Source organism: Synchiropus splendidus, chromosome 19 (genome assembly GCF_027744825.2).
Source record: "Synchiropus splendidus isolate RoL2022-P1 chromosome 19, RoL_Sspl_1.0, whole genome shotgun sequence".
Classification (NCBI taxonomy): domain Eukaryota; kingdom Metazoa; phylum Chordata; class Actinopteri; order Syngnathiformes; family Callionymidae; genus Synchiropus; species Synchiropus splendidus.
The window spans coordinates 3,511,479-3,537,152 of NC_071352.1; the positions used below are offsets into that span (position 1 = coordinate 3,511,479).

Here is a 25,674-nt window from a genome sequence, read left to right on the forward strand (position 1 = left end):
CAGGGAAGTTGCTTTGGTTCCGAGTGTCTTTATTGGAGTTACAAAACGTTTAAACAGGTCCTAGTCATGTCACCACAACACAGTACCAAAACACATGGCATGAGCTTCCACAGACCCCCACCCCGCCTCACTCTACATACCCTGGCTACGGTCACTACTAATATAACACTTATAAAATACTTTGCTTCAAGATACTGCTTTATTTACATCTACAGAGAGGCTCCTCACACCACTTGGACACTAGAGGTCAGCACTGAGGCCCCTCTTCATCCTGGCCATCCGGACCTCATCCATCAGCTCCTTCAGGTACTCGATCTCCCGGGCCATGGACTCGGCCCGCTCCGTCAGCTCCACGTTCTTCTTCTGCAGCAAGGCGAACTCTGTAGTCAGTGCCTCTTGCTCCGCCCTCTTCTTCTGCCTGTAGCGCGTGGCGGCGGTCTTGTTCTGTTCCATCTTCTTGAGCTTCTTGTTTCTGGGCGTCTTCAGCGGCGTGGTCTCCTCGTCGTCGGAGCTCAAATCATTAACACTGGTGACAGTAGATGACGATGGACTGATGTTACCCCGGGGCTCAGGGTACGGTCTGCTTCTGGAGGACCTGGGTGGAGGGGAGGTTGGGCCGGGCCGATGGACCATCTCTGTGGGGATGCTCAGGTGACTTTTGGGAGTAAGCACCAGCAGGATGCGGGTGGGAGAGAGGGAGAGCACGAATCTGTGCGGCTCGGGAGCCACGGTGGCCAGCAGCGGCTTCACCTCGCTGTCCGCCACATCCACTTCACTGCCAAGCTCCAGGGTGTCGGCTGGGGAGGGGGCAGGGCTGGAGGAGGAGGAGGCGGGCTCAGATTTGATCTCCAACTTCTCCTCCGGTGAGGGTGGGCGCAGCTCCTCGGGCGGGGCAGGAGAGCCCGAGCACGGCGCTGTCGCCTCAGGGTCGGCCGGGAGCGGCAGGGCGTCGAACTCCATGGGGCAATCGAGAGAGGCCAAGAGGTCGTCGTGCGAGCCGGCGGCCTGGTCCGGACCACAGCCGATCAGCGAGTCCAGGTCGAACTCACTCAGATCCATCTTCTCCGTCATCCAGTCCAGGTCGCCGTAGGCATCACCTGCAAAGTGCAAGCGCAGCCATGAGTGGACTTGCTCACCCCGACCTGTCGCGCACGACCAGGACTCACCTGCTGCGACACCTGATGACGCCTGTCCAGGATGTTCCGACCAGGGGACGGAGAGCGCACCGACGTGGGCCTTGCCCCCATGGAGGGCAGTGGAGGGCGACTGAGGGGGGGAGTAGAAGGGAGGGGAGGGGGAGGAAGAGGGAGAGGAGGCGGTGAGGGGCGACAAGGGGGACGTGAGCCCCTCCATGGAGGTGGAACCTCCTCCGCTCTTGTGGTGTTCTTCCAGGTCAGGGTGAAACAGGAGGGAGCCCAGGGGGTCAGCCATGGGAGAGGAAGGCCCCAAGAGAAGGTCCTCCATGTCTTCCAGGCCAAACTGTGAGCTGGTCATCATCATGGTCATAGTGGCTGTTGTTGGTCACCAACGGGGCGTGTGGCGATGACAGGGGAGCGTCAAACTCTGGTTTGCTGTCGGAAGCAGCAGCGCTGAGGGTTTCCACGAAGGACCTGGACGACACATCGAAAAGATGCGCTTCATTCAACAACCAAACGACAGCACCCTCTTCTGGCCAGCGCCAGCACTGCGCGTCACGTGTCTATTCCAGCAGCCTTATGTCTCTGACGTCACCGCTTCCAAAATAGGTCAAGGAAGCGCGCCTCCGCTTGTGACGTCCGCATTCCTTTTGTCGGCCGCGCCGCCGCCATTTTAACCAGCGAGTCGGCCGCCACGCTGGCGCGTTTTCCTATAGTTTAATGGACCACAGACGGTTCGATTCAACTATACCCGTCAAGTCAAAAAAAACTATCAGGTGACGATACCTTTGTCCAAATATCAAATTTGTCACATTCCCCATTGTCGACGGAAAGCTACACATAAAGACGATGAACTTTAAGATACTCGAAGCCTTTCATCGAATGAACCGTAGCAGATTAAGTGACAGCTGATCCTCGCGGCTCGATGGAAAAAGTAGGCCCGACATCTGTCACCGGCCGAAAACCACAAAAACTTACGACATGTTGCTGAATTCAAAGTAATTCAGTGCACTGGCGGGATGCACTGGTCGGTCGGCTGCAGCTGAGTGGCGGCGCACTTCACACGGCCATTCTGGCGAAACAAACGGGGCGAAGCCTGACGATGTGCTGAGTGCGGTTCCTCCGGTGGGAAAATGGCGCGGGCAACACGGCAACGCCTATATACCGGTTCATCTGAGGGCGGGAGGTGTCCTTCCGCCGCGCGCCGAAATACCCCTCCGCCAGGGTGACTTCATTATGCTAGACACAGTTCCGCCGACGTCACAAAAAGTAGTCCATACCAAATGTTTTGTCATTACGCCTGTGAGCAGTGTGTAGACTAACGTGCTATTAAGTATTATCATTACTGTGCTTTAAACATGCTCGTTACTTCACTTTCACAACTTTTTAAAAAGTTTAAAAAGCAGTCTCCGTCATACGCATTAAAGCTTCCGTGACATTAGTCACGTGACGCCGCGCCGGGCACGTGAAAAAAAAAAGAATGGCTGCGATCGATGACGGTCCAGGTCTGGGATTTGTTTGAATATACACCTTTAATTTATCTTCCGCGTGTTCGTTTATTAGTGAGAATGACTACCAAAAACCCACAACTTAGAATCAAAAAGAATTTATTCCCTGACAGAGGAGTCTAATTACCCTAACAGAGCTCTGGCTCCACAACTACGCCTGACTTAGCCTTAGCTCCAGTGGTGTAGAGCGACAAAGACTATCTCTGGCCCTGACCCTTTCATTACACACTTCAGTTGATCTTGGGGTGTAGTCTCCAGTGATTGGTCGACACCCCTTGGTTTGGAGCGATGTTGATGAATCCTCTTGTTGTTGCCCATTTCCTGGCCTTTTTTGGGTGGAACGCTGTAAACAGAGAATCCGGTCCTCTCCTCCGAATGACTTGCTTCTGCTGGTGGACTAGCTCGTCCCATCTCTGCCTGGATCCATAATTCATCCTCCTGACCCATCGCTGTGCCAGAGGTTCCTTATCTTCCACATTCCTTCACTTGGGCGAAGGTAGACGTTTGTCCCGACAAACTCAGGCTCAACTCAAGCTGTTTGGACCGGTTCTGGGTTGGATGTCTCCTGGGTTCCTCAATGGTCCTCATACCCGGTGGTTCCTGCCTTTCATGACTCACTCTTCCATCCACACATCTTTCCCACACTATGGTTATCAAACATACACCTCTCATACTGGATCAAATTCAGGTTACCTTACCCATAATCACTGCGTCTATTGGAGTCAATCTTTCATTAGACAAAGCATTATAAAACAATAAAACAAAAATTCAATAGCAGATACTTGATGAATATGATCATAAGTAAAATATCATGATTCCAACAGATTCCATTGTGGATATAGTCTCATTATTTTTCCTTTGTAGTTGTAAAAGACCAGAGAAATATTGTAGTGGCATGTAATCTATGTGGAGGCTCGACAACACGTCCAAAACGAGCAATGCCAATGTGAAACATCTTGAGAAAGTGCACGCGTCGATCGACCACGCTCGTGGGAAAAGAGCCCGAATCAGACGCTGCGAAGGTTCGCTGGTCTGACACCACAAGAGAAGCCACTGCAGCCAAACAGCAGAAGCTTGACTTCAGAGAGCCTGTTGCACAGCCTTGATCTCAGAAGCAGTAGAATAATACTAGTAGCAGCGAGGTATGTTGTGGAAGACACGCTGCCTATCGCAGCTGTGGAGTTGTCACTGCAGTTCATGTTTCCAGTTGCTATAGTTGTGTTGCTGTTGAGATGATCATCAGCGTCGGTTCTGTATTAACAGTTTTTTGCACTGCCAAAAGTATAGTTTCCAATCTAAATGATTAAAATAAATATGCCCATCAAGAGTTTCAATATTGTGATTGTTGGTGACTTTGTAATGGGATTGCACTTGAAGTGGTTTAGTGCTTATAGATTAATAGATGGCCTTTATTACCTGCCCATCTACAGTAGTTCAGCAGGCCACACAAATAACCATAATTCTGTCCCAACGTCGCTGGTTCCCCACCCAGCCCGATGACCGTGACTGTTCTAAGACGATTGTTAGAGCTCCACTATAATATACAGTTTAAAAAAAGTTACTTTTGCTAGTAACTAGTTACTCTGAAAGTAATGAGTAAGTTGAAGTAACAAAGTTACTTTTGAACAAGCTAACTAGTTACCTTAACTAAGTTACTAATATAAAGTAACTTGCCCAACACTGCCTGTGAGTGATCAGTTTGGGGATTTATTTCACAGATTAGTAGAAATGCGTGTCATATTTAAGGTTTCTCGAATGTAGGGATCAAGACAATCACAGCATCAAGTTGTCAAATCCAAATGGGATGAAAGTCTCAGACATTTGTGAACAACATTGCAATGGCGAATGAGTGAGTGGAATTGCGTCAGATTATTCCACCAAACTAGAGTGTGGTGGGACGTCTGAATCTCTGGATGCAATGTGGTGAGACGTCGACTCCTTTAATGTAAAGGAAGACTAGGCCTCTGGGACTGCTGCCCCCACGACCCCACCTCAGACAGGGGACAGTTCTTGGATGAATATTTCGACATGAAGATCAGAGAAGTGAACCTTTGTCCATCTTTCACTACTAATAACAAAGGCTGTCACCCACAAAGATGAAGACCGCGACCCCCTGTGACCTTTTGAGTCCAAAGACAAGAGTCAGATGTGATGGGGTCCAAATCCTCAATCAAAGGGGTTGACCTCAGCTCACTGAGCCTCCGCTGGGCAACCTCCAAAGTCAGGATGCACCGATGCCCCATAGCTGACACGGCAGGGTCGACTCTACAAGCTGAACCTCTCCCATATTTGATTCAGATAGTCCAACTCATCCTGAAGGTTTTGTGCCAACAAGTGAACTCTGCCTGAAAACTTGCTCTTCCTGGACTTCTTCAGCTGCTGTGGGTCCTTGACCTTGAAGTAGGACTCCAGCTCCTGGGCGAAGGCCTGCAGCAGCCGCTCGGCCGTCGTCCGCCCGCCGAACTTCATGCCGTTCCTGAGCACGGTCTGTGATAGCAGCGCCACCCGCACGGCCTCGGTCCTGGTGCCCGCCCGCTGCAGCCGGGCCAAGTCATGTCGGTGCAGCTCGCTCATGCCACTCAGGATGAACTCCAGGCAGTGCTCCAGGTCTACCACCTTGGCCCTGTAGTCCTCCACCAGATTCTCCATGGCGGTCCTGCTGACAGCGTTCTTGGTAGTGTTGGAGGCGTGGGCGCCGATGCCTCCTGCTGCGGCCACCATGCCAGCGCCGACCGCTGTTGCCACCAGCGAGGCGCCGACTGTAACGGGCGCGAGGGCGATTCCGAGCACCGCCATGAACCCGCCCACTGCCCCAGTGGTGCCCCCCGCCACTTTCAAAGTGTTGGTCTTCTTCTGGCCCTTGTCCAGGACGCTGGCGTAGGAGCGGAACTGCGAGATCTGGTCCCGCAGCACCTCATGCCGCTTGATCATCAGGAGGTTGAAGAGCCGCAGCGCCTGCTTCACGTTATTGGCTCGCTGCTCAAACGCCCTGCGGGACACATGCTGCCATCAGAGGCTGGACTCGGATGAAGGCAAGTCACTCACCTGATCTCCTCCTCGATGCTGAGGCCGTAGACTGAGGGCGCCATGTGGTCCAGCTCTGCCAAGACAGCCACATCTTTCACTTCCTCTCAGACCAAAACGTACAGCAACACCTGCAAGTTTACACTTTTACTTACTGGAAGTTTTTCTCAACCATCTCAGCATCACGTAGATCTCCTGAGGAGAGAGGTGTTTCCGTGAGCGATACAATCAACAAGAGTCAAACCTGCAACCGCTGTTACCTCTGAGTCCTTGGAGGTGTGCTGGCGTGTCGGGGCTCTGCTCGACGCTTCGGCCTGAGACGGGCTCCTGCTGGGCACCTGCTGCGGGGTGAGGGGGAGTTAGGCTTCTGGCGTGGGAGAGCTGGGTGGAGTGTTCCTCACCAGGTGTTGATCTTCATCCGGCAGGATGGTCAGGTATGGAGGGAACTCTATCTCACAGTAGATGGACTCTGTTGTCTGCAGCGGAGGGGAGGGAGGCGTGAAGAGAGGAGGAGGGCGGGGGTGCTCCTGGAGGAGAGAAGTGGTCACACGGGTCACCACAGAGCACAGACAGACGCCGGAGCGTGGAGCCACCTGTGACGGCGACGATTCGTAGACCGCAGACGGGGCCCACGCCAGATTCCGGAGCGACAATCGAGGTGGGACTGCCGGTGTGTCGGGGTCCGCTGGAGTGTCGGGGTTTGCCGGAGTGCCGGGGTCAGCCAGTGAGCCTGCAGCACAGTCGGCGTTGTCACTCGCCGCCTTCTCTGACGTCTCGCCAGGCTGGTCCTGCTGCTGCGAGGAGCCGTCCACTCCATCGTCCTGCCATACACAACACCCGTGTCAAGCCTCGCTCCTGCTGCTTTGCACCTCAGAACTGATGGAAAAGTTCATCCCAGGTTTGCTCCCCGCTGCTTTGAATTGTGTTGGAATATCAACTTCCTCATGGCTCTTAATAGTCTGTTCATAGCTTTTATTGAACATTTAAATGGGGTGAAATTTCTTCAGATTCAGATTCTCTGCATATTTGGCCCCCAAACGGCAGTTTAGGGCAGTCCTTCTCATATAAAGGGGCGGCACCCCATGGGGGGGTGCGTTGAGCGATGCCGGGGGGGGCTCTGGGAATGTACATTTTTTCCGTACTAGAATAAAGTGTAATTTCAGGCAAATTGATGCATTTTAAGTCTTTTACAGACAAAAACAATGATAATAAAGTGATTCTTTTGTTTCTCTTCTCTTTCACGTCAACAAGGATACAATGTTATGCAGAGGTGAACTTATAATAACTTTATAGACAAATTATATACTATTTAAAGAGGCGGAGGAGAGTTTGGGGGGGCAAAACCTTTACTCCTGGGGACAGATGCGGAGCTCTCTCTGCAGCAGGTGCCTGTTTGGACGCAGATGAACCTCGGCGGTGCCAGAGGAATGGGCCTCAGCCTTCAGTGGAACTACAGCTGGAATGCAGCCTTGTCAGCAAGTCAGGTTCCTCTCATGAGGAATTGTCTCCTGCTGGAGGCTGTAATTACAGACTCCCCAAACAGGCTCAGCGACAACCCGCCCAGAACCGGTCTGCACTTGTGTCAGAAGTGGCACCTCGGGTCACCTGACTCTGGCACTCGGCTGCTTCCTCACCGTCACAGGTGAGGAGAGCCGGAGCTCTGCTGCGCCGGCGCACGCCCCAACCGCTGCGGTCGACAGCTGTACTCACCACTGGCTTCTTCAGAGAGGCGTATCTGTCGTAGTAGATGGAGGGCGGAGGAGGCCGTGCTGGTCGTGGAGGAAGTGGAGAGCGTTTCCTGTCAGCACCGAGTGCCGGAGGCTGTGGTGGGAGGGAGACAGATTGGAGCTTTGATCCAGGGAGGAGAGTCAATAAACCAGCTGGTGAACCACACGACAGCCGCATGTCTCAGCTTCTGACAAAACACAAGGGTAGTAGCTGGACTGGAACCTGCACACTGGGCTCAGCGCCGCCGTCAGGCGCTACTCTGGTTCGACAGGACACATAAATGCTGGCCGGAGGAGGAGGCCGCGCCGGGGCAGACTTCCTGCTGCCGTCTGCAGAGCCTCTGTCGTAAGGATTCTGAGAGGACACGTAAACATTTAGAATCAGAATCAACTTTGTTGCCATGGTCAGTGGGCTCCCACCAACTAGGGAAGTGCTACAGTCAAGTCAACAAAAGTGAACAAAATTAAATTCATTTTAATAAAAAAAAAAAAAAATGAACATTCTGACCGCCGCGCTGGTCATAATGATCTGGCCGCTGGCTCTGTGGATCACAGACTGAACTGAACATTTGGGCTCACCTGTGCAACACTCGCCTCCTCAGCGCTGCTGCTGACCGACTTTGCCTTGCTCCGGGGCTTCAGCACCGGCTGGGCTGACGCCTCAGACGGGGGTGGAGGCTGTGGTGGAGAGGGGGGGGGGGCTTCAGAACCAGGCCGTCTACTCCAGAGCAAGTCAGTGAGCAGAAGGACGGACGATTGCACCTCTGATTCCTGGACCTTCTCTGGGGCCGGGTCCAGAGACTCGCCCGAGTCAAGCGTCGACGTCATCCTGCCGTGGCTTCTACATCTGCAGCGAGAGTACCAGCAGAGGTGAGGCCAGGCTGGGGTGAGACTGAAGCGTTAGGAGAAGCCAGGGAGGTCCATCACTGACCTCTCATGTCGCTTTGGAAACGTTGATATTAATGAAATGTTTCATTCTCATTAAAATCCCACTGAAACCTCTCACGTCCCTTGCTGTCACGGCAATGGTTTGTAACAGTGGCGTCGTCGCCCAAAAACTCTCATCAGGATCGGATGAAAGGGACGCGTGTGGGAGACGGGGAGACACCAGCGCTAAGAGTGGCTGCGTCAGATGAGATTTAAGAAGCTCAGAACAAACCTGGAGAACGTGAGGGTCTGCTCCTGGAGCTTTTAATGAAGAACAATGTCAAGGTAAAACTGGAACTTCGCTCACAAAGACTTGTGTCGGAATAATGTGAGAGAACGTGGGGACCCAGAGGTGAAAGGCAAAAACCCTGCAGCGAACTCGAGTGACAGCACCAGAACCTCAGGAGGGGAGGGGCCAGCAGACTGGAGCATCATCTCCACAAATAGAGGACCAGACCGAGCAGCTGAAGGACCACACACATGTCAACATCACCGGGCAGGTCATTTCAGGCCTGCAGTGCAGGAAGAAGCTACCACAGCTGCTTTATTCTTATTTCGTTTTTGCTTGTTTTTTATTTTTTATATTTAAAAAAATAAATCCTAAAATGTGAAGTTTTATATTTGACTAACGTGTATAAATGTTTCAGTTGTTTTAATATTGTGTTTCATAAGGAGAAGTGTTACTAGCCGTAATAACTGTAACATCATCATCAGGATTATCTGATGGTTATTTGAGTTGAAATCAACGATATGTGACAAGGACAGAGAGCAGCACTCGACAACAGTCAGAATCTGATCTCAGTTCAAGAAATAATCCAGTGGATGTCAACACAATGACATTAATAAACAACAATAAAAGGAGCAGTAGGAGAGAATGCAAACTAATACTGGTGACCGAAGGGAGTGTTTCCCTGCTGAAGTCTCTCATGTCACCTCTGGTTGCAGCAACCTCGGTTGGGAACTCAGTGTTACGTTAGTCAGTTTGGATCTGGTGGAGGAGAATATAGCTGATAATGTCTGAAGTGTCCTGGATAGAGAGCTAAAGAGAGAGGAGTCCTACCGTCACGCTCTGCTGGAACCTGGGAAAGTGTAGCTCCTGTGCCCACCTGCCAGTCGACTTGTGGAGGAGCTTGTGTGCAGTCCTGTGAAAGGTCAGATGCCACGGATGCCGGCTCCTCCCTCGACGTCTCTGTTTTTGTCGGTGTGTTAGTCACCTCCGGAGATATGTGGGTGGGTCGTCCCACTTGGTTGGAAGTGAGAGAAAGATGGTGAGATGTGAGGATCCAAAAGACTCTGGCAACCCCTCGCTGTGTGATCAAGAAACACCTGCCGCCCAGGTTAGCTCTCCAGAGGTCAGACCAGAGCCTCTGCTGCTGTTGCTGCCTTCCCACCGAGCGCAGCTCTCCACACTCCCGCTCTCTTGTTGTTCCTGCCGCATCCATCCGTCTGCACCTCATTTCTGCACAGAGGATTTCGCCTGAAACTGGCTCAGCTGGTCGAGTGAGCAGCCGAACACTTGTTCGCCACATTCCTGTCCAACTGACTCAGAAGAAACTGAGTGGCAAAATCATCTCATAACTTTACACAAGGTTCAGCCGTGGCGCAGCAGCACAGGACAGGTTGTCACTGTTTATTTCCTTCTCCTCTACCAGTCTCAGGGCAGGCCTGCGGGGCCACTGACCCACCACACACGTTACACTCAACACTTTCTACAGTGGTTGAAAACACACTTAAAATCACGCAAATGTGTTAGGTTACCCCTGTTTTCCTATGCATTTACCAACATTCTAAAGTTTCTTCCATCGTTTTCCAATTCACTCCGGTCACATGGTCAGCTCCAACAGGCGGATACCGGCTAGTTTGAGTTTATAAAACTCTCCATACAATGGAATCGCTGCCGGAAGTCAACTTTCATGAAACATAAATAATAGTTACTGAACGTAACTTCAGTTCTATGAATACGTGCGGAGCCCTCTAACGGGCTTCGCTATTGGTTTAACCACTCCGAGGCTCCGCCTCGCGCCTGAGAACTGATTGGCTTAACTCTCCACCCAGGAAGGCTCCACCTCTCCCCATAAATCCCCCTGTTCATCACCATTCGTCTCCTTTTGGAAACTCAGGGAGAACAGGGCCTGCTGGGCAGACCGTTAGAGGGCTCCGCACGTATTCATAGAACTGAAGTTACGTTCAGTAACTATTATTTCTATGTCATACGTGCGTCGCCCTCTAACGGGCTTCGCTATTGGTTTAACACCTCGGCGAAGCCCGTAGGGATGAGTTCCCTCCCAGCATGGCCCTCAACCGAAGGACCAGCCGAAACAGAAGCCAAGCACGACCACCTCAAGATGGCCCTGAAACCGTCTGCAAGACTGAATGGGCCACGGATCCCGAAGCCATATCCCTGAGATATGCTCGGGCGAATGTGGAAGCCGATGACCATGATGCAGCTTCACAGATGTCCAGCATCGAAACACCTCTGAACAAGGCAGCCGACGTGGAGATGGCCCTGGTCGAATGAGCCTTCAACCCAGCTGGAGGCTCCGCTCCTGTGGCCTCATATGCTGTGGAGATGGCTGCACAGAGCCAATGAGCTAAGCGCTGTGTGGTCACCGCTCTCCCGGCCGACTGACCACCAAAACATATGAAAAGTCTCTCCGACTTTCGTATCCCCTTGGTACGGTCCAGGTAAGCCGCCAGGGCCCTCACTGGACAGAGCAGGTGCAAACGCGCCGCCTGCTCATCCTGATGTGGCGGAGGTGAGAAAGCTCTCAAAGAGATGATCCGCGACCGGGAAGTCGATGTGATCACTTTAGGGATATAAGATGGATTCGGTTGGAGGGTGACCGAATCACCATCAGCCCCAAAAGACAAACATGTTGGCATGATTGACAATGCTGCCAAGTCCCCAACTCTTTTAGCAGAAACCAGGGCCAAAAGAAGTGCAGTTTTATATGACACCATTTCAATGTGAGCAGAGGCCAAAGGCTCAAAAGATGAGCCGCACAGTCCCTCCAGGACCACTTGAAGACTCCAGCGCGGGACCACAGTCCTCGCAACTGGTCTGATCCTGCGAGCACCACGTAAGAAGCGTTTCACGACAGGGTGACTCCTGGCTGAAAACCTACCAAAACCTTCATGGCCCGCAGTAATGGCAGCTGCAAACACTCCCAGTGTAGAGACTGCACGGCCCTTGTCCAAAAGTTCCTGCAGGAAGCCCAGAACCCCAGACAAGGGACAAGAGACTGCAACCAGATCCTTTCCTCTGCACCAGGCGTCGAAGACCCGCCACCTTGAAGCATACGCTCTGGTGGTGGCCTGGAGCCCGAGCACTCTGAATCGTGGAAACCACAGAATCAGATAAACCCAGGTTAGCCAGTCTCACCCTCTCAGCAACCAAACCTGGAGTGGACGTCCGAGGACAGGGCGAGACAAGATCGTCCCACCCGCCTGTGTCAGGGCCCAAGGCACGTTGGGGACTGGCCATGGCTCCCCCACCGCTAGCTCCACTAGGTTGGGGAACCACCTGGTGCCCGGACTCTCCGGGGCCACCACCACCACTGTCAGTTTCTGATCTCTTATCCGTTGCAGCAGTGGCATCATGCGACTCAACGGAGGGAAAGCGTACAGGAGCCCCCGTGGCCAGTGACGATGCGCCAGAGCATCTACCCCCAGCGGAGGGCAGTCCGACGGTCTCAAAGAGAACCAGAGGGGGCATTTTGCATTTGCTTTCGTTGCGAACAGATCCGCAACTGGTAATCCGAATCGGTTCCAGACCGACGTCATAAGTCGAGGAGACAGCTCCCACTCCTCCATCAGGGCGCCCCCTCGCGACATCCTGTCTGCTCCCACGTTGAGTGACCCCGGGACGTGGCGTGCTCTCAGTGACAGTAGATGACTGTCCACCCATACTAAGATGGTTGCGGCCACCTTGTGGAGAGCGGGTGACCTGACACCCCCCTGTCTGTTCAGGGAGGCCACAGCAGTGGAGTTGTCCGACCTTATCATAACATGGTGCCCCTCGATGAAAGGAGCAAAGTGGTGAAGTACTAGTTCCACCACCATCAACTCGTGAACACGTGAAGATATCGCGGAACACAACCAACCGGCATGCCCCCCATCAGACGTGCCCGAGAGTCCCAGAACACCAGATCCCGACGCGCCTGGCCGGACAGCACCAGTCGGCAATTCTTGTCCTTCACCGGGTCCAGCGTCAAGCGGCTGAACCATCTCTGCATTCTTCTCATATGTAACAGCCCCAGTTTCACTACTGGGTGCGCTGCTGACATGAGTCCCAGTAGCGACATGACATCGCAGGCTCTCACACGCGGGCTGTCTCTGACTGTTGCTATTTGGTCGAGCAGTCTTACCACACGCTCGTCCGACAGACATCCCAGCATCCGGTCGGAGTCGAGCCAGATCCCTAGGTACTGGACCTGCAAGCAGGGCGTTAAAACACTTTTCTTCTCGTTCACCACAAACCCCAGCTGTTTGATGTGACGTAACACCACATCTGTCTGTATCTCTGCCTCCCTCTTTGATGACGCAAGAAGGAGCCAGTCGTCTAGATACGTCAGCAACCTGAAACCCCGTCGTCGTAGCGGTTCCAGAGCCGCGTCCACAAACTTGGAGAACGTTCGTGGGGCCAGAGAGTACCCGAAAGGCAGGCGATTGTACTGAAACACCTCGCCTCCCACAGCAAACCTCAGGTACATCCTGTGACGCTGTAAAATGGGAACATGGAAATAAGCGTCTGTCAAATCGATAGACGTCATCCAGTCCCCGGGTCTGATGCACTCCAGCACCTGCTTCACCGTCAGCATCCTGAACGGACGCACCGCGATGTGCTGGTTCAACACTCGGAGGTCCAAGATGGGTCTCAGCCCCCCGGACTTCTTTGGCACCAGGAAATACGGGAAGAAAAACCCCCTCTCCCTGTCTTCGTGATGCACTCTCGACACCGCCCCTTTTTCCAATAAAGTCGAGACCTCCTGGTTCGAGACACTCTCTCTCCTGCATCGTGCGGGGTGTCGATGACCGGATCCCCTGGAACCGAGGTGGTTGTCGGCAGAACTGGAGAGCATAACCTCTCCTTAACGTCCTGTCGAACCATGGCGCGAGAGGTCCACACATTCTGACCCACTCCGTGTAAAACTGAGTCAGCGGAGGAACGCCCAGCTGCAGACACGTTGGCCCCCCCACGTCTGACTTCCGTGGTGAGGGGGCTCCCCCGAAAGGGCTGCATGCCAGACAGCAAAGAAAGGTCAGCTTGAGTAGGCGCGGCGCACTTTGGGGTCTGTAGTCTCCAGGCGTCCCCAAAATGGCCACGCGACGTACCATATTCAGCCCCGTGCGTGGACTTGGCTGATGGAGAAACATTAAAGGCGAACCTCCCATGTGAGCCGCCCTCATCCACTGGAGGGCGCACAAAATGGCCGACCGTCTTCTCACACACCTCGGACTCAGCGGTTCGTGAAGATGGCGGCGTCGTAACTCCTACTTGGAGAACGCGTCGAAAAGGCCTCAGCGAAGCCAGAACCGTGGAACCTCGTGACGCATCACCACACAATGACACAGTACCATCAACAGTACCTGAATCACCAGGCAGAGCATACTTGCGGGAACTCTCCAACTTCTCCACGTGGTCATTAATCCCCTCACCAAACAGCGTGTCCTCAGAAATGGGGACAGCAGCGAGGACGCGTCTCTCTTTGTTCCCCAGTCCCGAAAGGCCAAGCCACATGCTTCGCGCTGTCATTTGCATCAGCGCTTGGGTCCGGCCTCCGGCCTTGATGAAGGCCTGCGCCATCTGTAAGAAGGCCGCCATGGACACTTGGGCCTCGTGTAGCTCCTCTGGGGTCAGGTCCTCCTTGCCATAGAGCATCCTGTCCATGGAGCAGGCCAGAAGAGACATATTGTTGGCCAACGCCATGACTTGGGTCGCACAATTGTATGCCCTGTCCACCAGGGCATAAATATAGCGGGAATGCTCATCCGGGAGGACCTGCTTCCCCGTCGCCCACGGCGAAGTGGTTGGCGCCAGGCAAAGGCCAGCGTGTCGCCCAGCGGTGGGAGGCCTTTCCTCCAGTCGACGCCATCCACCTTCGCATACGGTTCGTAAGCGACCGTGACGGTCGCCGGGGGCCTCCATGTCCGTCTTTAAGAATCCCCACAATGACGGAATCTTCGGGCACGTTGTTGACGGCCTCCTCCCTGGCTTAGATTTGAGCTCGTGCACCGAGTCAAGTCTTCTTCCGCAGGGGGCTCTGGCTCCTGCGGGGGTTTTAATCCCAACCGCTCCATCGCCGACGCGAAGAGCTCTGGCATATCGTCGAGTGGGAAATGTCGTGGTGGAGGAGCGGCCGCTTCCTCCCCTACATCCTCACTCGGGCCCTGCCGCAGGACCAAGTCCTGAGCTGGCGCGGGGACGTCGTCGACGAACAGAAGCTCCGGGTCCTCCTCCACGAAGACCCGGACCTCGTCGCTCTCATCGTACTCGTCCCAGGGCTTCATCTGCGGCCGCCTGACCTTACCGTTGGTCGGTGGCTGCGGCGCCGCGGGCTCGGGCGGCGTGGCCTTCTCGACCAGGCCGTCGAACCACGAGCGGAGGGCCTCCCTTCTCCGCCGTTCCCCAGCAGGAAGGTCGGCGCATGCGATACATGTGTCGAACTCCGACACATGACGCGGTCCCAGACAGGTAAAACAACGGTCATGTGAATCCCCTTCGTCCAGTAAGTACTCACAAGAAGCGCACGTTCTCTCCATAACACCCGATGGCGATAATCCACAACGGAACAGTTCAAAGGCTGAGTGACAAAAGGAGACGAATGGTGATGAACAGGGGGATTTATGGGGAGAGGTGGAGCCTTCCTGGGTGGAGAGTTAAGCCAATCAGTTCTCAGGCGCGAGGTGGAGCCTCGGAGTGGTTAAACCAATAGCGAAGCCCGTTAGAGGGCGACGCACGTATGACATAGAACGTGGAATTACCTGAACTTCTTCGTCACGCCTCTCATGTCTCCTAGGAGCTCCTTCACGCTACTGCCACCTGCTGTCCGATTGCGCTCACTGCGCTCGTAATATGTTCCACGTGAATTATATAACAGAGCAGTGCGACGATAATATCAGGTAACAATGTGAGGCTGGAGATAGGCAGCTGCCGCGGCAAAACCCGTTCTAAACATGGTCAGTGGAGGTAAAATTCATTATCCAGAGAGAAGAATCACGGCCCTCAGTAGGTCTTGCAGGGTCTTCTTTGATCGTTCATTCGATCAAGTTTTCAAAAAGAGGAAGAAAACAGAGGCAGCGAGAGCGAAGTTTCTGGACTTGAACAACATTGCAAATACAAGCTTCCTCTGCTGAAGTAAACACACGTGTCCACTGCGCCACCTGGCGGCGCGCAGAGCGCAGTGGCCAACAACGTCTGTCCTTATCAGTGAAGCACATTCTTTCGCGGGTTTTCTATCTCAGGTGCGCGTGCTTTATCGCTCATGTTTTCACGACTCTCCTGGAACTTTCTTCACCTTGTAACGCCGCTTTCAGGTGGCGTGATAACAGAACAAAAACGGCATCCACTGAAAAGGACCGCTGCTTATTAAAAAATCCTCCTCACAAAGGGCACAGCTACCCCAGAGTTTGGTTACTTGAGCTGAGACAGTTGCAAAAAAACAGACGTTTGACCGCACGTGCCGACAGGTCTCAGCCGAAACAAACAAAACTTGCGCCCACTAGCGCCCACCACCAAAAACAACCGAAGGAGTCTCACATTTGGATTATTACAACTTCACTGAACAAAGTCAACCATAATCCCGCCAAGGAACGAGAATAAACTACTCACAAACACAACAGGACTAAACGTCAAAGTGCGGCACAAAATGACAGGTTTCTCTGGAAACGGACTTTGTTATTGGCCGCTGGAGAAACTTGCTGCAACTTTACTGCGCGTCTCCTGAGGTCGCCTGACTACGCGCCGAGTGCGCAGACTCACACCGGAGAAGGCCGAGTGCGCGCGAGCACCACCGAGGTCACTTCCATCAACTCGAACTGCGTCAGTTGAGCTCGCGCACCTCATCAAGTTGTTCTCCTGAAACACGTCGTCAAGTGACGGACTTAGTTTTGCGGCCACGATGCAACGATTAACGTGTTTCGTCGCAGCGCTGCTGGTCGCGCAGAGCTTCGCCATCATCAGGTAAATACACTTATTTTATCGCGTCCCGCTGATGAAGACGCACCGTTTCTGTGAACCGGTCTCAATGAAAACTTCCGTGTTCGCTGCTCCGCCAGCATCACCGCGAGGCTCTAACGGGACGCGCTGAGTGTGTGTGTTTTCCGTGGCAGGATCCCGCTGTATAAGACGAGGCGCGTGCGTCGGATGCTGGCCGACAACGGTCTGTCCGTGGAGCAACTCCGTGACCTGGCGCGAGCCTCCGGTGACCTCAAGAGCGGCGTGACCCCCAACCTGCCGGTGGAGACGCTCACCAACTTCATGGACGTAGGTTCAGCCCCGCACCAAACCCTCGGCTCAGGTGGTTTCTCAAGTCTGGGAAAACCGACTCTTTTCTGGGAGAAATGTCACCGTTTCAGGTCAAGTTAGAGCCGTTTCCCGCCAATCACTGGCCTCCGCTCACTGACCTGACAATTACGGCTCAAAGTGGAGGTGACGTCAGTTACTCTCATTACCGGCGGGTATTTCCGCAGGCCCAGTACTACGGGACCATCGGCATCGGGACGCCTGCTCAGGACTTCACCGTGCTGTTTGACACTGGCTCGTCCAACCTCTGGGTTCCGTCCATCCACTGCTCCTTCCTGGACATCGCCTGCTGTGAGCGCTCTTTTTTCCGAGTCCGTGTGAGGAAACGCTGCCACCTAGTGGCGGGCGTATGTCCTGATTCTCGCTTACCTCTGCTCCCGCAGGGCTTCATCGACGCTACAACTCGAACAAGTCCTCCACCTACGTCCAGAACGGCACCAAGTTCGCCATCCAGTACGGCCGGGGCAGCCTGGAAGGCTTCATCAGCGGCGACACGGTGACGGTGAGCGCCCATCCCTGCTCCTGGGCGCTCACTTCCTGTCTGACTCGGGTCCGACCCCACTGTCACAGGTGGCGGGTCTGTCTGTGGCTGGTCAGCAGTTCGGGGAGGCGGTGAAGCAGCCCGGCATCACCTTCGCCGTGGCCCGGTTCGATGGCGTCCTGGGGATGGGCTACCCCTCTATCGCCGTCGACAACGTCACCCCCGTGTTCGACTCGGCCATGGCTGCCAAGCTGCTGCCTCAGAACGTCTTCTCTTTCTACATCAGTCGGTCAGTGTGCCACCTGCTGGCCATGCTATCACCGGCCGGTCATGTGATCCGCTTTCTTGCAGAGACCCGGCGGCAGCAGTGGGCGGTGAGCTGACGCTGGGCGGGACGGATCCCCAGTACTACACGGGAGCACTGCACTATGTGAACGTGACCAGGAAAGCTTACTGGCAGGTCCAGATGGATAGGTGAGTCCAGCGTCTCCCTCTGCTGGTGGGAGGTGGTTATGTCATGACAGACATGAGGAAGAAAGGGGAACGGCTCCTGCAGCTTAACAAAAATGGCGTCAGATGGGGAGGAGTCCTGGAGCAGGACAGACAGGCAGAGAGACACAGAGACAGACAGACAGACAGACGATCCTCAGTCCAGCTTGACCCGAGCCATGACCCCCACTCACCCCCCGACAGCATGCAAGTGGGATCCCAGCTGAGCCTATGTAAGGCCGGCTGCCAGGCCATCGTGGACACCGGGACGTCCCTGATTGTGGGCCCGTCTGAAGAAGTCCGAGCTCTGCAGAAGGCTGTGGGAGCGCTGCCCCTGGTGATGGGCGAGGTAAGGAGCCACAGCCTCAGTATTCCCACATCTGCTCCACTCTGCCTCTCTCCAGTACATGATTGACTGTAAGAAGATCCCCACGCTGCCTGTGGTCTCCTTCAACATCGGGGGGAAGATATTCAACCTGACGGGGGAGGATTACGTGATGAAGGTACTCGGCTCCTTCGTCTCTCTCTCAGGAGAATGCACAGGACGTGTTTGTGTTCTGGCCGCAGGAGAGTCAAATGGGCGTGTCCATCTGTCTGTCCGGCTTCATGGCCATGGACATACCGCCCCCTGCTGGGCCGCTGTGGATCCTGGGCGACGTCTTCATCGGGAGGTACTACACGGTTTTCGACAGGGACGCGGACCGTGTGGGCTTCGCCACAACCAAGTAGCAGCCTGTCACCGGACCAAGCCCCACACAGGAGGAGAGAGGCCACGACCCGCCTCCTGGGCCGACGCAGCAGAGTGAACCAGGCCGGCCCCTCTGCTCACAGCCATCCACGGGATGATTGTTTTGCTCCAGTTCAGTCTTTAATTTCAGAAGCCTGAGTCAATGTGATTTGGATTTTAAAATAAAGTTTGTTTACCTGACCTGTTGACTTGACAACAAAAACAGACTATCAACACAACAAAGCTCTCACTCTCTCGAGGCTGCAGGCATGCAGGCACGCGCACACACTTGTCTCTTTCTGTCCTTATGGGGACCTCTCCTGGCCATCACCCTTTCCCCAGCCTCTACCCCGAAGCCTAACCATCCAAAACACATGGCTCACCTGAACCAGGACTCTGTACCAGACTGGAACCCAGCTATTTTAAAGTCTTCACCCTCAAATTGAATTAACCTTGTGGGGACAGGCTGAAAGACCCCACAAACTCAGTGTTGCTCCCGGGAAACCAAAGCAAACAGCCTTCAGTTTTACAGAATCTCCTTTAATGGTAAACAAAGTGGGTGCTCGGAGCTAGAAACTGAAACTTTGGTGAGGAAACGGCATGCAACGCTGCAGTTGGACACAAACTCCACCATGTCGAGGTAGTGAGCTACACATCCTGCCCCTCACAACAAGCACGCGTGCAGAGTGACACCCCCAAAAATAAAGCTTTGTTAAGACCCTCTGGAACAAAGCACTTGAATAAGCACGACAACTCTGCCTCAGCTAGTTCATTATTTTTGGTTACAAATGTACAATAAATAGAAAAATATGGCGCCTCTCTCAGCGGCATCAGTGACGAGTGACACAGAACAGCACAAGAGAGACACAACTGCTGACACAGCGCTCCCTCCTGCCTCTGATCAAGGGGCTTAAGTCAGCAGGTGGTTCTGACTGGAGCCAATGGGATCAGTTTCAACACGTGAGCAGATGAAGAACGTGTCCAGCTGATCAGGGAGGAAGACTGACTCCAGAGGCTTCCACCTCCACACTGATCTGCCGACTCATTCTGCTGAGATTCAAATCACAGAGAACCGTTTCCCTCCAGGTCGGGCCACACCGCCTGGTACCTCACTGATGGGTGTTAGCACAGAACTGCTGGCGCCACGTGGGTCACAAGAGACGCAGTCATAACAAGTCATTTTAAAGGTTGAGTCGTGACGAGACCCTGCCAGGACCCCTGAACGAGAGTCACAGGGGATTGCAAAGGTGCTGAGTCATGAAACGCCCTGGGGATTCCCGAGTCACCCGACACTATGGACACATGGCACGGCTCAGTTCAAGATTTTAGTTCATGACTCGAATGAACGATTGAGATACTGATTTGCGTCTGTCAACCTGGAGTCAGGGACAAGCCGGCCGCCATCATGTGACCTGAGCGCCGCACTGGTCACACAGGAACAACAAAGAGCAGTAGTGTAGCGAGTGTCCGGTCACGGGGACGCACTTTCAATCATGCTGAAATGGTTGTGTGGGAACACAGCTGCTGTTGTTCCTCTGCATTCACACACACGAGACCACATACTCATGATGAGAAGACCCAGTGACCTCCAGTGGCCTCAGGCACATGACCCCACTGTCTCACACTCTTCTTGTTCAGTCCTGAAAGATGCAGTGCTGAAGACCAGAACCACCAGGCCGGGTCCGTTACTCGTGGGCTGCGGGCGTCCTGAGGAGGCCCTCGGGGTCAGACAGGGCGCAGTAGAGGGTGTAGCCCAGCTCGTCTACCTCCTGCTCCGTCAGCTCGCAGAACAGGTTGACTCTGGGGTGGAGGGCGCTGGGGAGCCGACCAGCCTCCAGGTAGCCCACCAGCGACCTCAGCAGCTCCAGGAAGTTGTCGGCCAGCGCCTCCTGGGTCCAGTCGCGCTGCTGCTGGCACTGCAGCAGGATGGCATTGGTGAGCTGGCTGGCGTTGAGCCGGCTGAGGGCAGGGTTGAGCTTGCACACGGCCTTGGCCACTTTCAGGCAGGCACAGCGGCAGCCGCCATCGTCCTGGTCCAGAGCCCGGAGCCGCGCCGTCTCGGCCACACGGAAGCTCTGCCGCCACAGGTTCTCGTGGCGCTCGGCGGCGAGCCGATGAGGTTTGGCGATGAGCGATGTTCCGTCCTCCATGACCAGCAAAGGCAGGAAGTCCACGTAGAGTTTGCGGTCTTGTTCATACTGCACCTCCAGGGTCAAGGTTTCAGACGGGACCACGGGACGGATGACATAGTCCAGCACACTGCCGATGGCGGGCCAGTTGATGGAGCCCGCCACCAGCCTGTCAAAGACGTCCAGCACCGACTTTGGGGAGAGGTAGCCGCCGACCATGCAGCGGTCCCAGTAGCTGCTGTTCCGGGGGAAGTACTCCAAGTTTTCTCTGCGCACCAGCCAGAAGCCGGGGACGTTCATGATGGTGTCCTCCCCGGGGATGGACGACCACAGATTCTTCTCCAGGACCATAGGAACCATGAGCTGGGCGTGGTCCGCCGTCACCACCTGGTGGATCAGAACAACACCTGGGTCACTGAGCTTTTCACTGACTCCCTACAGGACAGACTGAGTCCCTGAACAGCAGAGTCTGTGCTGCACCAGACTCACGACCGACGGCCGCCTCACCTGCAGGTCGTCATACAGACTACCACTCAGGTACATCTCTCTGAGGGGCATGTCGGGCAGCTTGGCGTGAAGAAAGACTCGGAGCTCAGCACAGATGTCCAGCGCTGCCCTCCTGGCCACAGCCTGCTCCTCGGCAGGGATGTCCACATCCTTCTGGTAGAAGTCCCACAGGTGCTCCTGCAGCGAGAGACGCATCCGAGCACGGAGCATCTCCGACTGCGTGGCACTGCCGCCGCCACCCACCGCCGCCCGGCCCACTGCCCTCCGCAGACAGTCTGGGGAGCAGAGATGGGTCGGGTCAGGAAGGACACTATAGGCCTTCACTGGTCCACAGAAACACAGGTTCAACACAGGAGAGGCCTGTGAGTTCCTGACAACCGGTGTGAATCCAACATTTTGGATTTGGGTGAAATCATGATGACCCAAAATAACTGGGTCGTCTCGATGAGGCTTTTGTTTGTGTTTGGTTCAGAATCCTGGATCAGGTTAGCGTGTTTTGGATGGTTGGTTTTAGGGGGAGAGGCTGGGAAAATGACAGGTCCTCACAAGGATAGCGATACAAATGTGTGTGTGTGTGTGTGTGTGTGTGTGTGTGTGTGTGTAGCAGCAGTCGGTCATGAAGAAACAACTGGAGTTTCTGACACAACCGCCTCTTGTGTAAATGGAAAGTCCCAAGATGAACAAAGATTCAACGTTGCACTTTGACTTCTGCTTCAGAGGTGGACAGTTCAGTATGTGACAGTTCACTGGACCATTTCAGCAGATGAAGGCATGAGCCTTCAGAGTACTCATCCTCTCATCCAGGAACCATCTGAGAAGGTCAGGCCACAGCCTCTTTAGATTCCGTCAACTCGAAGTGAGGAACTTCACAAATGGTGTTGGTGCCGATTCCCAGCTTGGTCACGTGACCTCGGTACACAGTCACTACCTTTTCCTCATAGAAAAGGCAGGAGGCACCAAGTCGACACAATCACATGACCCATCGCTGGACCTTTGCCGGCTACACCTCACTCAACTCCTCAGAAACAAGGCAGATGTCATTCCACACCTGAACTTCAGCAGAAGAAAGTGCTTTCACCGCAGCATGGCAAGTTCAGGTGGGGAATGGAAGAAGCGACACACAACACACAAGCTAGCTGAGCACAGCAGGGGCACGTCTAACTAGAGCGTCTGGACCCACTGTAAAGGACGAGCACCAGTCCTCCAAACAGGCTGTCTGTTGACAACACAAGACACTGTGATGAAAGGAAGGCGGTGAGTGGGTTTCAGTACGGAAAAGAAGGAAGCCCACCTGGTTCAAAAGAGTGAGAGGAGGTGGGCAGAGTCTGAAGCGACCTGCTCACTGTCGACTTCATGTCGTGGTTCAGAACCCGAGGTGACGAGCCCATCCAGGCCGGCTCCTCCCAGCTCCTCTTTCCCTTCTGATCCATCTTGGTTGGACTGGTGGGGGCGCTGATGGCCCGGTCGTACATCTGCAAGTGGCACCACAGTCAAAGGGTTTGCACTTGGACCTGTGGAATCCCAAGTCTTACCCTCTTCACGGCGAGCGTGGCGATGCCCAGCATGGCTGCTCCTCCCACCCCCAGCACAAGTTTGGCGTTGGACAGCACAAAGTCGATGGCGGTGCCGATGCCGTTGTCATCCTTCTTGCCTTTACGGTCTCCATTCACCCCCGCCATGCTGCAGAAGCAGAGTGGAGGCAGCTGTGTGAATGTGCAACATCAAAACTGAAAAGTACAAATTCTCTCGTGTCATTCAGGACGGCCTCAGTGGACAGGAGGCACCTGGTTGTTCAAGAGAGTTGTCAGGATGCAGAAAATCCACCACATGAAGTCAGTAACTGTTGCCACGGTAATTTACGGTTATTTAAAAATAATACTAAAAACGTTTTTACAATGATTCTTTCCCTTACTACAAGCCATGGTGTGTACAGCCTTGTGTCTCCATCTTTTTGTAGAAATTGATGCAAGATAAGCATGGAGTCCTATCAGCAGTGATGGTTTTCTAAACTTTCACAACTTCAACATTCATTAATTCATTCAAACAATACATATAGAAAAGCCTGTGGCTTGATTCAATAAACAGAACTACTGGAATTTTGATCCCTGTTAAGCTATTTTGCTCTCAATCTGAAAGGGCTTTGTGTTCGTCCGCTTGCCACTTGGATGCGGGGTGGCAGGGAGGGAAGCGAAAAATATTCCTCCAATTAGAAAGCAATGACTTTTGTGAACAATTGTTTAAAGTTTGGAACTTATCTGCAGCTTCCTCCTTCATCAGCGTCAGACGTCCCATCAAAAACAGCGCACTTCCATGCTGCGAGTGTCGTGACTTTCCACGAGACTAAGGCGGTAAAAATATATGGTGACCGCAATAGCCAAAATACAGTTGCGAAAGATTCGAGAATCTGCGAGTTTGGATCATATTCAGTGAAATTACCAGGCGGAAACACAATTTAATGTAAACCAGTGAGATGACACTATGAGTTGGACATTATACAGGCACTAATTATACATTTAGGGCGTCCTGCTGAGGACCACTGGACACCTAAGACGCCCAATAGTTAAAACGTGGTGGCAACGTCAGGTATTGCCAGAGGAAGCTAGTCAAAATGAAATCCAGGTCAAAGGTCAACTGAGTCAAGTAGGTCTCACTAACTGCGCTGTGTTGCAGACTGGAACATTTGCAGAAGGCAACTTAAGCAGTCACATTCCGGCTGCAGAGGGAAGTTAGCTTGCTAGCATGGTTAGCTTAAAGTGAGATGGTGTATCAGAGTGAGTGAGCGAGTCGTCCCCCTCAGTGGGCCCTGTGATGGCAAAGAAACCAAGTGCGACTTCAATGGAGTGGCTTCTGTGAGCGCAGACTGGTCTGTCAGTCCTAAATGGAAATCGACAGAGATCGACTAAGAATAGTTCTTAAAAGAGGATGCGAGCTGCAGACCTTCATGAAGAAACCAAGTGCGAGCCACATCCTGCACGCACTGTCACAACCGTGTCTTGTGTAAATGGACCAATGTGCAAAGACTCTAGAACCTTGTCCTCTCACTGCTGCGGCAGTTAATTTCACCATGGCAGTGAAAGTGAACCGAGACATTCCACAGAGCAGACTCATCACCCACCTGAGTGAGCACGTCCAGACCACTTTACCCAGCCTTGATGACACCCCCCTACATAAGCCCACCTAAGCGGCTGCTGAGGAAGAACTGGCCCCTCTTCAATGCTTCCTCTTTTTCTTCAGGTGTTTTCAGCGTTTTGCAGCGGCGAAACTCGCGAGCAACTGCCCGGCGATAGAAGTTGCGGTCGGTGTACTGAAGGTGACGCCCTGCACGGAGCAGCGCCCGGTACAGCTCCAGCACGGCACTGCTAGACCAGCCGCCCATGAGGGACAACGCTTGGAGAGGGGCGTCACCCTGGCACCTGGAAAACAAGATCGGAATGAATAAGCAAAAGCCGGTGGTCAGGTCTTGTCAAACCACAGGTCTGTCAGTGTCAAAAATCACCACCTTCTTCAACAAGAACTAGATGAACCATTATAATGCAAGTGAAATCCTTAAATCAAAGTTATCGGAGCAAGCCACGTGTGAAGTTAACATTTCACCCTAGAAATGAGAACCCACTCACATGTAAAGAGAAAGACCTGGCATTTAACAGACACTGTTGAGCTAACAAACAAAGTATACACGCACACGAAAACCCGTTTACTAAGTCCAGTCGACCAGTTCAATCAACATGACGTTGACGTCAGAGTGACATGCCACACAGAGAGTTCCTGTCTCCGTCAAACGTGATCAAACACAGGGACAGCTCCATTCCACATGTCAGAACAGGAGTGTCGCAGGAATACTGTTAGCATTTCTCCACTTGATAAGATGGCTGACAGTGGAAAGTCACTCTCTTATTGACCCGCTTGTTAGCAATTTGGCTAATGAAAACTCTGACCTTAGCTGTGGCTGGGTGACTCAGCGATTTTCACGGCACAAATATCAAGCAAAGAACGCAAATGTTACAGCAAACGTGCGGTTGTGCGAAAAAAAGACATAACATACGCTTTAAAATCACAACAAGAGTTGAGACAGAGGAAGAGCCCAGCAGCCGGGGTCAGAGGAAACCGGACACAAACACTCACGTTGTACATCCGGAGGTTTTGTGTCTCATCCAGCGGCGCTGGCGCCCCTCGAGGTGGACTCCAGTATCACGCTGCACAAAATGTGTTTCTCACTAAGCTCTTGTTTGCAGCTCGTATATTTACTTTAACTGCTGATCCTCAGAACTGGACCTCAACCAAAAGTCGAATCCTGCTCATGTCAGATGAAGGGTGGTGTCCATGTTGGACACTGCAGGCTGTTCACAATCCACATAACCGTGTGTTGCATAAATACAATGACATTTTTATTCAGCTGCTGCCTTGATGTTATTGATGTTTAATGCTCCTCAGATGAACCAAAGCACATGCCGAGTCCGTGGAAGCCTCCACTGGGTCATGTTGAATGTTACAAATG

At 53.5% G+C, this 25,674-nt stretch overlaps 4 protein-coding genes across 13 annotated transcripts; 1 reads left to right on the forward strand and 3 right to left on the reverse strand.

Moving 5' to 3' along the window:
* Nucleotides 1-12: 12 nt before the first annotated feature.
* Nucleotides 13-2,284, reverse strand: atf4b (activating transcription factor 4b). The gene is made up of 3 exons (XM_053852230.1): nt 2,115-2,284; nt 1,167-1,610; nt 13-1,097 (listed from the first exon to the last, which is right to left on the reverse strand). The coding sequence occupies exons 2-3, from the start codon at nt 1,504-1,506 to the stop codon at nt 241-243; spliced, it is 1,197 nt and encodes a 398-aa protein (XP_053708205.1). The 5' UTR covers nt 1,507-1,610; nt 2,115-2,284; the 3' UTR covers nt 13-240.
* A 468-nt stretch (nt 2,285-2,752) lies between these two features.
* On the reverse strand, nt 2,753-24,505 carry mief1 (mitochondrial elongation factor 1). Of its 7 annotated transcripts, none has more exons than XM_053852211.1 (14): nt 15,063-15,130; nt 9,649-9,781; nt 9,383-9,565; nt 9,256-9,310; nt 8,158-8,242; nt 7,975-8,073; nt 7,619-7,750; nt 7,379-7,489; nt 6,262-6,489; nt 6,070-6,195; nt 5,929-6,009; nt 5,824-5,863; nt 5,690-5,744; nt 2,754-5,633 (listed from the first exon to the last, which is right to left on the reverse strand). In XM_053852211.1, exons 5-14 carry the CDS (start codon nt 8,221-8,223, stop codon nt 4,910-4,912), a joined length of 1,662 nt encoding a protein of 553 aa, XP_053708186.1. In that variant the 5' UTR covers nt 8,224-8,242; nt 9,256-9,310; nt 9,383-9,565; nt 9,649-9,781; nt 15,063-15,130; the 3' UTR covers nt 2,754-4,909. The 7 variants fall into 7 exon arrangements, with proteins under 7 accessions (XP_053708188.1, XP_053708186.1, XP_053708184.1 ...); XM_053852209.1 differs by lacking the exon at nt 15,063-15,130 and adding an exon at nt 12,690-12,839; XM_053852213.1 differs by lacking the exon at nt 15,063-15,130 and having other exon boundaries at nt 2,753-5,633; nt 5,929-6,006; nt 9,649-11,704.
* On the forward strand, nt 16,315-18,745 carry napsa (napsin A aspartic peptidase). The gene is made up of 9 exons (XM_053852232.1): nt 16,315-16,504; nt 16,654-16,807; nt 17,014-17,137; nt 17,230-17,348; nt 17,417-17,616; nt 17,679-17,801; nt 18,021-18,165; nt 18,221-18,319; nt 18,384-18,745. The coding sequence occupies exons 1-9, from the start codon at nt 16,443-16,445 to the stop codon at nt 18,543-18,545; spliced, it is 1,188 nt and encodes a 395-aa protein (XP_053708207.1). The 5' UTR covers nt 16,315-16,442; the 3' UTR covers nt 18,546-18,745.
* On the reverse strand, nt 22,866-25,425 carry LOC128751302 (MIEF1 upstream open reading frame protein-like). 4 transcript variants are annotated; one of them, XM_053852249.1, is made up of 3 exons: nt 25,302-25,425; nt 24,295-24,592; nt 22,866-23,519 (listed from the first exon to the last, which is right to left on the reverse strand). In XM_053852249.1, the coding sequence occupies exons 1-2, from the start codon at nt 25,328-25,330 to the stop codon at nt 24,343-24,345; spliced, it is 279 nt and encodes a 92-aa protein (XP_053708224.1). In that variant the 5' UTR covers nt 25,331-25,425; the 3' UTR covers nt 22,866-23,519; nt 24,295-24,342. The 4 variants fall into 4 exon arrangements, with proteins under 4 accessions (XP_053708224.1, XP_053708225.1, XP_053708226.1 ...); XM_053852250.1 differs by lacking the exon at nt 22,866-23,519 and having other exon boundaries at nt 24,343-24,592; nt 25,222-25,307; XM_053852251.1 differs by lacking the exons at nt 22,866-23,519; nt 25,302-25,425 and adding an exon at nt 25,115-25,260 and having other exon boundaries at nt 24,343-24,592.
* Between the last annotated feature and the right edge of the window lie 249 nt (nt 25,426-25,674).

Bases quoted from the DNA above. Each gene is read 5' to 3' on its own strand.
- atf4b (XM_053852230.1), bottom strand. From the start codon at position 1,506: ATGACCATGATGATGACCAGCTCACAGTTTGGCCTGGAAGACATGGAG. The intron at 1,098-1,166 runs GTGAGTCCTGGT...TGCACTTTGCAG, and splicing joins GTCATCAGGTGTCGCAGCAG to GTGATGCCTACGGCGACCTG.
- mief1 (XM_053852211.1), bottom strand. From the start codon at position 8,223: ATGACGTCGACGCTTGACTCGGGCGAGTCTCTGGACCCGGCCCCAGAG. The intron at 6,490-7,378 runs GTGAGTACAGCT...TGTGTATGGCAG, and splicing joins CCTCTCTGAAGAAGCCAGTG to GACGATGGAGTGGACGGCTC. The intron at 5,745-5,823 runs GTAAGTAAAAGT...CTGTCTTGGCAG, and splicing joins ATGGTTGAGAAAAACTTCCA to AGCTGGACCACATGGCGCCC.
- napsa (XM_053852232.1), top strand. From the start codon at position 16,443: ATGCAACGATTAACGTGTTTCGTCGCAGCGCTGCTGGTCGCGCAGAGC. The intron at 16,808-17,013 runs GTAGGTTCAGCC...GTATTTCCGCAG, and splicing joins CGCTCACCAACTTCATGGAC to GCCCAGTACTACGGGACCAT. The intron at 17,349-17,416 runs GTGAGCGCCCAT...CCACTGTCACAG, and splicing joins TCAGCGGCGACACGGTGACG to GTGGCGGGTCTGTCTGTGGC.
- LOC128751302 (XM_053852249.1), bottom strand. From the start codon at position 25,330: ATGAGACACAAAACCTCCGGATGTACAAC. The intron at 24,593-25,301 runs GTGAGTGTTTGT...CTTGTTTTCCAG, and splicing joins AAAACCTCCGGATGTACAAC to GTGCCAGGGTGACGCCCCTC.